At 51.4% G+C, this 10,818-nt stretch overlaps 1 protein-coding gene across 1 annotated transcript in view; it reads right to left on the bottom strand.

Annotated features, from left to right (window-relative positions):
- Nucleotides 1–7,590: 7,590 nt before the first annotated feature.
- Nucleotides 7,591–10,818, bottom strand: part of LOC109922527 (dapper homolog 1-like) — an 85,526-nt gene continuing 82,298 nt past the window's right edge. Inside the window, exons 3-4 of the mRNA XM_048618224.1 lie at nucleotides 8,271–9,894; nucleotides 7,591–8,195 (exon numbers count right to left, since the gene is read on the bottom strand). Of these exons, the coding sequence (XP_048474181.1) occupies nucleotides 7,931–8,195; nucleotides 8,271–9,894 (1,889 nt within the window). The 3' untranslated portion in view covers nucleotides 7,591–7,930. The remainder of the gene's footprint in view (nucleotides 8,196–8,270; nucleotides 9,895–10,818) is intronic.

The following is a 10,818-nucleotide window of genomic DNA, read 5'->3' as shown; positions in this document are numbered from 1 at the left end:
TTAAGAAGGCGTACGGTGTGTTAGGTTTTATTGGTAGAGGGATTGAGTTTTGGAGCCATGAGGTCATGTTGCAGCTGTACAAAACTCTGGTGCGGCCGCACTTGGAGTATTGCGTACAGTTCTGGTCACCGCATTATAGGAAGGACGTGGAAGCATTGGAAAGGGTGCAGAGGAGATTTACCAGGATGTTGCCTGGTATGGAGGGAAGGTCTTATGAGGAAAGGCTGAGGGACTTGAGGTTGTTTTCGTTAGATAGAAGAAGGTTAAGAGGTGACTTGATAGAGACATACAAGATGATCAGAGGATTAGATAGGGTGGACAGCGAGAGCCTTTTTCCTCGGATGGTGATGGCTAGCATGAGGGAACATAGCTTTAAATTGAGGGGTGATAGATATAGGACAGATGTCAGAGGTAGGTTCTTTACTCAGAGAGTAGAAAGGGCATGGAATGCCCTGCCTGCAACAGTAGTAGACTCGCCAACTTTAAGGGCATTTAGATTGTCATTGGATAAACATATGGATGATAATGGAATAGTGTAGGTTAGATGGGCTTCAGATTGGTTTCACAGGTCGGCGCAACATCGAGGGCCGAAGGGCCTGTACTGCGCTGTAATGTTCTATGTTCTATTCAGCCTCTCCCTGTAGCTCAAACCCTTCCAATCCTGGCAACATCCTTGTAAATCCTTTCTGAACCCTTTCAAGTTTCACAACATCTTTCCTATAGCAGGGAGACCAGAACTGAACACGCTATTCTAAAAGTGACCCAACCAATGTCCTGTACAGCTGCAACATGACCTCCCAACTCCTATACTCAATGCACTGACCAGTAAAGATAAACGTACCAAACGCCTTCTTCACCACCCTGTCTACCTGCGATTCCACTTTCAAGGAACTATGAACCTGCACCCCTAGATCTCGTTGTTCGGCAACACTCCCCAGGACCTTACCATTAAGTGTATGAGCCCTGCCCTGATTTGCCTTTCCAAAATGCAGCACCTCACATTTATCTAAATTAAACTTCATCTGCCCTCCTCGCCCCATTGGCCCATATGAGCAAGGTTCTTAAGTTCTCACTCCTATTGACCTGTCTTTAATTTTGAGGTTAGGTGCCTTGTTTGGGACCAGAGATAATAGATTCAATTGTCTAACCTTTGCTCTTGTAGCACAGTGGGTAGCATCACTGCCTTTAAAGCAGAAGCTTTGGGTTATTGGACTCAGACCCCAGTGGGTAGCTTAAAGAAAGTGCATTGAGAAGTTGGCCAGACAGGTCAAGTTGGAAATCCTTCCGAGGACTGCCAACTGTATGTTTCAGGAAAAATCCTGGACAGTTTTGATCTCAGCTATTGCTAGATATTTATCATAATGACATGGTTATACTATTCGTCTGGAATATATGCCATCGAGCTTGTAGTATTGGTAAAAATTGAATATTGATGATTTTTAATCATTAAAAGAAAGAAAGACAATATTGATGTTTATTCTACAAAACACATACTTTTAAAAATTTGAACACATATCGTTAGTGCAATACGTTATGATCATTAGTCCCTGAATAATTACACATCATCACTAAGCTGATAAAATGGCAAAAGCTGCCCAGGGTTACACATGCACAGGGTCTGGTCCTGAATCTGATAACAAACCACTCCGGCATCATCTCCACAAGACGGGAACACATTTAGTCAAATGGTGATAATGCAGAAAAAATTACAAAATTTAAAGTTTAACTGCAAAGATTTGCTTCAAATTAAACAGGGTCTTGTGAAAAAACCCTAGAGTTTGAACAGAAAAAACCTAGATGTTCTTTATTCATTCACAAGATGAGGGCATCCCCAGCTTGGCTCAGGATTTATTGCCCATCCCTAATTGCCCAGAGGGCAGTTAAGAGCCAACCACATCACTGTGGGTCCGGAGTCACACGTAGGCCAGACCAGGTAAGGATGGCAGTTTCCTTCCCTAAAGGGCATTAGTGAACCAGATCATAGAATCCCTACAGTGCAGCAAGAGGCCATTTGGCCCTTCGAGTACACAAAGAGCATCCCACCCAGACCCAACTGCCCTACCCCAATCCTGTAACCATGCATTTCCTATGGCTAACTCACCCAGCCTGCACATCCCTACACACTATGGGCAATTTAACATGGCCAATCCACCCTAATCTGCACATCTTTGGACTATGGGAGGAAACCGGAGCACCCGGAAGAAACTCCACACAGACAGTTGCCCGAGGGTGGAATTAGACCTGGGCTCGGGCACTGTGAGGTAGCAGTGCTAACCACTGGGCCATTATGCTGTCCTGTGGGATTTTTCCCTGACAATTGACAACTGATTCATGCTCATCATTCGACTCTTAATTCTAGATATTTATTGGGTTCACATTCCACCATCAGCTGTAGCAGAACCTGGTCTCTGGAATATCAGTCCATTGGAAGGCACAGTGGCTCAGTGGTCAGCACTGCTGCCTCACAGCCCAGGAACATGGGTTCAATCCCATCCTCAGGCAACTGTCTGTGTGGAGTTTTCACATTCTCCCCGTGTCTACATCAGTTTCCTCTGGATGCTCCGGTTTCCTCCCACAGTCCAAAGATGTGCAGGTTAGGGTGGATTGGCCATGCTAAATTGCCCCGTAGTGTGCAGGCTGGGTGGGTTAGCCATGGGAATTGCAGGGTTACAGGGATAGAATAGGAGGTTGGGTCTGTGTGGGATGCTCTTCAGAAGGTCAGCGTGGACTGGATTGGCCAAATGGCCTGCTTCCCCACTGTGATAGAATCAGTAGGGCAGCATCTCCCCAAGTGTGAACAGGGCAGCATGGTGGCTCAGTGGTTAGCACTGCTGCCTCACAGCGCCAGGGACCCGGGTTCAATCCCACCCTTGGGGACTGTCTGTGTGGAGTTTGCACATTCTCTCTGGGTGCTCTGGTTTCCTCCCATAGTCCAAAGATGTGCAGGTTAGGGTGAACTGGCCATACTAAATTGCCCCATAGTATCCAGGGATAGGTGTGTTAGAGGGGGATGGATCTGAGGGTTGGTGTGGCTTTGTTGGGCCGAAAGGCCTGTTTCCACCCTGCAGGGATTCTATGAATCTAGGACCCAAAAAAAACCCTAGGTCTAAGTGGGGATAAAAAACGCCAGGAAGAGTTTGCAGAAAGAGCAGGGGAGATGCCTGGGTCAGCCAGTTAGCATGACTTGTTGGTGGGGTGGGGCGGTGAAGACTGAAGGTCAAAGGATCTGCCATGACTACAGACCCAGGCTACAAGTGGATAGAGCTCCATTACACCCCACCCATCTCATCAAGCTCCCTTAATCATCAATTAGACTCCCCCAGCCCCCACCCTACTTCGGATAGAGACCAAACCTCACCTAAATTTAAGAGATAACACAGTGTGGAGCTGGAGGAGCACAGCAGCATCAGATCTGATGTTGCCTGGCCCGCTATACTCCTCCAGCTCCACACTGTGTTATCTCAAACTCCAGCATCTGCAGTTCTTACGATCTCACCTGAATTTAACCCTTTAAGCCCCGCCCATCGAGAGAAGGACTGCAGGAACTAGCCTTTAAAAGAGAGAGAAGAATACGAGAAAGCGACGCAGGTTTGTAATCACTTCATGATAAAACTTTTAATATCTTCGAATACTCCATGAACATCACTTTGACCATGACACAGTGACATAGGTGACAACGTTGATCAGCCACAGTCAAGCCAGGGCCTAGTAGGTCTCACCCCATTCGGGTGAGGAAAGAAAACAAGCGACGCGCTGCAGGGAAGCCAGAGGCCTACTTCCACTTGGACTCACCAATTCCTCCAGGCTGGCCCGCGAGGTCCCAGGGGATTGCAAACTTAACATCCAGCCATTGGTAGAGACTCAGGGGAGAGGTCATAGGGGCATGAAAAATTGACATTTCCTTTTGTTTTTACATTGTTCTTATGTACACTTTGCATACGTAGCAGATAGGCCGGGCCAGGGAAACATATCCGATTGGGAACCACTGGGTTGGATGACAAAGAGCTCTTTTCCTTTTCCGCGTGGCTTTAGGAAAGTGAGATGCCAGGAGGATAGCCCATTGGCGGAGGTGAGAGGGCTGTGGGGTGGGGGTAGGAGGTTGTGCAATGAAGTCTCCCTCAATCAGGGTTGGCATCGCTCAGTTGGCTCACTTGAAGGACAGGTGGTGGCATGGGTCAAGGGTCAAACTGGGCCCCAGGCCACTCGCCCTCCGATAAATCTCTATCCTCCCCCCCACTCCACTCTACCCGCTGCCCTCACGACGCCCTCTCCCAATGTATCAATGTCACATTGTGGGATGTGGCAGCCATGATCTAGTTGCCACATTGATGCGGAGGACCCTGCCTATTAACTGCTGGAGACCCCTATTGAGCAACCCCCTATATACCCCTTCCCCCGCCGCTTCCAAATGGGGGAATATCCTTCAATCTTGACTCTGCAAAATCACAGAAGGCCTGCAGTCTAATATCAAATCGACCCCCAAGAAACCAAAAAGTGGGTCTAGGGAGTGGGGGTTTGGAAGGGAGAGAAACTGAGCTCAAGCTGCACATCCTTCCACTCACTGTACCACCTCCTCCTCACCCTCTCGGGCCTGGCTGTATCCCAAGAATGGGTGTCCACAACCCCCTCCACCCCCGACTTTAAAATGGTCAGGTGGAAAGGCAAGGACTAGGTAATGGAACCAGAATAGGCTGAATGGCCTCCTTGTGTGCTGTAATAATTCCCTGAGGTGGTGCCGACCTTCTCTCCCAACCCCTGTCCCCATCCAATCAGATCCAAATACGTCATGTCGCGGCAAGATAGCAGTGGAATGCATGATGCTTAAGAGTCACCAAATTTTCTTCTTCGTTAAGAATATCCCTGTAAAAATTTTCGAATGGAGGGCCAGGGAGGCAAGAGAGAGAAAAACAAAAGCTTCCCGCGCCCCACTCCCACCCGCCTTTCCCCTCGGCATAGCTACAACAACAACATTTATACTCCTATTTACACCATTGGGCCTCAGGCCTCAGGCTCCATCACCGCTTTTGGGTCACTGGGTAGAACATGGAGAGAATACGAGGGGGTAATGTTTGTGGGCCTGAACTTTTTACCCCGTTTCCTCTCGTCATTGAGACCTGACCAGCTGCCCAAGCAGAAAAAAGATTTCATTTTTAGACCACAGTGGGTAGCTTTAGCTTGGGTGGGCTGGGTTTGTGATGCTGACTGACACCAACAGTGTGTGTTCGATTCCTCACCCTGGCTGAGGTCACTGTGTAGGACACTCCTTCTCAACCTCTCCCCTGGCCTGAGGCGTTAAACCACCACCAGTCGCCTCTCTCTAATGAGAGAGCAGTCCTACGGTCTGGTAAGATGTTGGGCGACTTAGCTTGTAAGGTTACAGAACAGAAGGAGCCCATTCGGCCTGCCGTGATTGTGCTAGCCGTTCCATAAAGACACCCATCCTCCCCCACAACTCTTGGCCTGTCACCTTTCTCTGCGGGAATAATTACCCCAATTCCCATTTTTGGAAAGTTGCTCCGTGGAATCTTACCGGGTAGGAAGAGAATTCTAACTTTGACTACAAACAATCGGGCGAACTTCCAAGAATTCAATGGCAGATCTCTCAGTATTGAGTTAATGGCAGCTTAATGCTACAGGACTGGGTTGGCTACCAGCTGATCCATACTGACAGGTCCCATTCGCTAGTTCAGTGGATGGGAAGGGAGTATAGCTGAGAGGAACGGATGGTGCCACCCTACGTTTGGGAATGGTGGGGGGAGTTGTGGGGGGGGGAGCTCTAAGACGGGAGGTCCATTTCCTTGGTCAAGGGCTTCTGGGATGGAGGGATTGGACGGTTGTTGAGGCTGGCCGAGGGTCTCCATGGTAACCATAGGGAGGCCAATTCCAGACTTTGTCTTCTTGCCCCACTGCATTGGGGTAGCCTTAGCCCTCTTGCACCCCACACAAGGCTTCTGGGGTCCAAGGGGCAATTGGCCTTGTCTCTGAGCATCAATGGCTTTAAAGTCCAGCAGGGTAAGAACTGACAAAGAGAGGAAAATTATGTAATGTGAGAGGGAATTATAGCTTAAAAGTAAAGGGGGAACCCACCCGAGCGGAGAAGAGGAAATTTTTTTTTTCCTCTCAGAGCGTTGTGAATCTATGGAATTCCCCTCCTCAAAAAGACAGCAGATGTAAAAATCATCCAATAATTTTAAGGCAGAGGCAGATAGATTCTTAAAAACTTTGGGGGGGTGAAAGATCATCGAGGAACGTAGAGCTGAGGTTAAAATCACATCAGCCGCGATCTTATTGAATGGGAGACAGGCTAGTAGGGCTGAGTGGCCTACTCTTGTTCCTTTCCCATTTGTAAATCAGCCGGGAATACTGAAAACAGGTTGTAAGGCGTGAAGACATTAGAGAGATCCCTAAAAAGATGGTCCGAGGGATGAAGAACCTCAGTTTCATGGAGAGAATGAAGACATTGGGATTATTTTAGCTGGAGAAGGTAGAGGGGAGATCTGATCGAGGCATCCAAAATCGTGATTAGATGGTGTTGAAAGAGTAACTATTCCCATTGGGGGAAGCATTGAGATTGAGAGGGAACAGATTGAAGGTGAATATCAAATGAAGCAACAGTGGTAGAAGGCAAAACCATTTTATGTAGCGAGTGGTTAAGATCTGGAATGTAATGCCTGTGACTATGGTGGAGGCAGATTCAATTGAGACTCAAGAGGGAATTGGATCACCATCTGAAAAGGGTTATGTGGAAAAGACGGGAGAATGATACTGGGAACATTGTTCCTACATAAAGCCAGGGCAGAAACCGCTTTCTGTGGCAGAGAATTCCCAGAGGTTCCCCAGTCTCTCATCATCTCAGTCCTAAATGGCCCGGTCTGTATCCTTAAACTGTGACTGCCTGGTTGTTGTCTCCTTGGTCATTCAGAACATCCTCTACCCTGTCTAGTCCTGTTTATAGGTATTTATGAGCTTAAAAGGAGGTGAGGGAGCTTTAGAGAGGGAAATAGTGAACCTTTGCATGACCCTTGACCACAGAAGCCTTCTACCAAACTGTTGCATTAAAGAACAAAGTTAAATAAATCACAATTTGTCAACAATCCATATCCGTCTGTTAGTAGAGTCCACGATCCTACAGCTGGGGATAAATAAGGATACTTTCTAGTGTACCTAGCTATTTAATTGAGACTGTTCCCCGATGGCTGCCATCTTGAAGTGATTCACTACAAAGATGGGCCTTTTGAGGCCCAAGTCCTCTCACCAATGAGGGCAGAAATGGTTAATACAGGCGACTGGTGGCTCAGATAGAAACCGTCTCGCCCATGAGTCAGAAAAACGTGGCTTTAAGTCCCACTCTGAGGCCATAGGCCCCATCAACCAGGCCGACAAATCCCCACTACTGCTGTGCCAAGGGAGGGACATGGGCCCAGAGGTGCCACCTTGCAGATGTGATGTTAACCTGGGTCATCCCCGACCCCTACCCCATTAACCTGCCAATCGCTGTACTTCTTCCCACATTCCCCCTTCCACACCCCAACCCCAACAATCTGCCAATCACCATCCCCTTCCCCACCCCAGGCCCGACCAGTGCTCCCGCCTGCCCCGTGTGAAAGATCCTGTTTGGAAAACATGATGTTCCCGTCACTTTTCGGGTTGTGAGCGGTGGTGGGGGGGAGCGGCGAGGTGGTGAGGGGATGGGAGGGAGAGCGGGTGAGGGGGGAGCGAAGAACTAAAATACTGCAGTTGGCTGGCTGGTTTATCCCTGGGATCTTCCTGTGCGCGGTGGCGACCTCTGTGCACCCGCCGATGTTGACGGTTGCGTGAGCACGCTTCCACAAATTTTAGCGAGTTGGCTGCAAAAAGCGCTTTTCCCGCAACGTTCCCGAGGCGACCAGGAGGCGGTGGGAATTCGAAACACCGGTCCATCTGTCCTTCATCACACTGTGGTCATCACCTTGAGGGAGCCTGTCCGAAAGCGGAGGATCTTCTTCTTCAGGGCATGCGAGGCTTTGATCTTGACAAAGGCCTTGGGTTGCCCAGACTCGCGGCCCATGGCCTGCGGTGTCAGCTGCTGGGGCCAGACTAGGCCTGTGGCCTCCTCCTCCTCCTCATCTGTGTCACTGGAGCCGCTGCTGAGGCCTGGCGACTGGGCCTCACTCAGGCTCGACTCGCTGTCCCCGAAGCAGTTGGCGGCGTAGACCCTGGCGCCCGGTGCCCTCCCCTCCTCCCCTTCCCCCTCCACCTCCTCCTCCTCCTCGCCCCCACCACCCCCTGGCCCGCGATGCCGGGACGGATATTCCGAATCGCTCCCCGGGTGCCCCGGGGTCTTCGGATACCTCCTGAGCCTTCGCCGCCCCTCGGCCTGGGGGTAGGCCTCGGAACTTGGGGGCGGGGCCGACCCCTCATCCCGGGAGATCTCCGCTGTTGACCTCCAGCGCCGGTGGCACCCACTGGGGTGTCGCCTGGAGCGCGTCGGCCTGGCACCCGTCACCTCATCTCGCTCGACCGTGTTGTACTTGACGCAGGGCACACCGTGCCGGTTCAGGAGGCTGTTCTCCGACTGGGAACGGCAGGTCTTCTTGCCCCGGGGGGAGGGCCTCCGCCCGCTCCTCTTGGCCGGTTCGGATTCCTCGCTGAAGCGGCACTTCTTGCTCGAGGCCTTGCCCTTCTCTCGGAAGCCAGGGGGTGCCCCTGCCTCGGGCGAGGCGTCGACGGAGCGCCCTTTGCTCATCGGCAGGCCTTTGGCTTTGCTGCCGTGGCTGGCGGTGTGGGCTTTATATGACTGCTGAGCCGGGATGTACTGCGCGCTGACCATCTGGTACCCGCCGTCGTCTGCCCCGGGCGACCTCTGGACGCTGACCTCTGGCCCCGGCGGTTGGTCAAAGGACGGCGAGCGGAGCTCTGAGGACTCGGGCCTAGCAGACAGGAAGGTCTGATGCCTGTCGTCGAGGAAAGCCTGAGGCCTGTCGTCGAGGAAGGCCTGATGCCTGTCGTTGAGGAAAGCCTGAGGCCTGTCACTCAGCTCGTACACGTTCTGGTAGTAATTCTCCTGAGGGGACGCCCTCATGGCTGGATGATAATTCAGTTCGTGATACTCGAGAGAGGTGGGTCTCATGGGAGGCGTGTTGGCCATGAGCCTGATGGGCTTCCTCAGGCTCTGCTGTGAACTCTGGCCCTCGTCCATACTCTTTTGCTGCTGGATGGCAGCAGTGAAGTTGTCGACGGATTGACAGGAGGGAACCGTTTTCTTGGCAGACAGCTGTTCCCTGCTCGAAGTCCACTGGGGCCTATACTTTGGCGACGGCAGGCTCCCATCAAAGCTGTGGGAGCTTGGGATATTCCTGCGCTCGGACAAAGACCGGGCTGGATCACAGACCCCAATCGGAGGGCTGGCAGCTTCCGTGCTCCTCTGGCACATGCTGCTCTGCCGAATCAGGCCTTTCGTGGCCTCCGTGCTGAGGCTAGTCCTCAGCTTGTTGGGCCGAACTGGATAAATACGTTTGTGCACCAGGCCTGTGATGTAATTCTCCAGCCTCTTTGAGTGCACGGCCTCCAGGCCCAGGGGCATCTCGCCCTGGGAGCCGAAGAACATTTCGCCGTCGTCGTCCAGCTTGTAGCTGCTCAGGTAGGAGGTGGGCGACATGGGCTTTTCCTCACTGTTGGCCCTCAGTGCTTGGCACAGCAGCGGGCTCTGCACGGCCATGGCGTGGAGGGGGCTAGGATACGGGAAGAGGTCCAGGCCGTCGCGGGTGATCAGGTCACACTGGTACTTGGGTTGCACGTCCATCAGGGCCTCGAACGAGTCCGCGCGATTGGTCGAGAACGAACGGGGCACGGATGAGACATAGTCGCTGTCGGCGTAGCTCAGACTCTCATCCCGGTCCAAGTGCAGAGGCTCAGCTGGGAGAGAAAAGATCATCAATGTTAGAACAGGGACAGCACAGGGTTAGATACAGAGTAAAGCTTCTTCTACATGTCCCCCCATCAAACACTCCCAGGACAGGGACAGCACGGGGTTAGAAACACAGTAAGGCTCTCTCTACACTGTCCCCCATCAAACACTCCCAGGACAGGGACAGCATGGGGTTAGATACTGAGTAAAGCTCCCTCTACACTGTCCCTATTAAACACTGCTAGGAAAGGGACAGCATGGGGTTAGATACACAGTAAAGCTCTCTCTACACTGTCCCCCCATCAAACACTCACAGGACAGGGACAGCACGGGGTTAGATACAGAGTAAAGCTCTCTCTACACTGTCCTCCATCAAACACTCCCAGGGCAGGGTCAGCATCAGGTTAGAAACACAGTAAAGCTCCCTCTACACTGTCCCCACCAAACACTTCCATGACAGGGACAGCACAGTGTTAGATACAGCTCTCTCTACACTGCCCCCATCAAACACTCCCAGGATAGGGACAGCATAGGGTTAGATACAGAGTAAAGCTCCCTCTACACTGTCCCCATTAAACATTAAACAGGCAACGACTTTTTCCTTTGCAAAATTTGTGACGTCACGGTGAGGATCAGAACTTCATCTGTTTCAAGAACCCACAGTCTACAGCACCCACAGTAAAGATCCCTCTACACTTTTAACAGAAGCATAGCGCCCAGTACACAGTCCCCATCAAACAATCCCAGGACAGGGACAGCACAGGGTTAGACACAGCGTAAAGCTCCTCTACATTGTCCCCATGAAACACTCCCAGGACAGGGACAGCAGGGGGTTAGAAACAGCGTAAAGCTCCGCTACACTGTCCCCATCAAACACTCCCAGGCCAGGGACAGCACGGGGTTAGATACAGAGTAAATCTCCCTCTGCACTG

The sequence above is a fragment of the Rhincodon typus genome, chromosome 39, assembly GCF_021869965.1.
Source record: "Rhincodon typus isolate 14 chromosome 39, sRhiTyp1.1, whole genome shotgun sequence".
NCBI lineage: Eukaryota > Metazoa > Chordata > Chondrichthyes > Orectolobiformes > Rhincodontidae > Rhincodon > Rhincodon typus.
The sequence above is the reverse complement of the archived record's forward strand: the minus strand, read 5'-3'. Positions and strand labels throughout refer to the sequence as shown.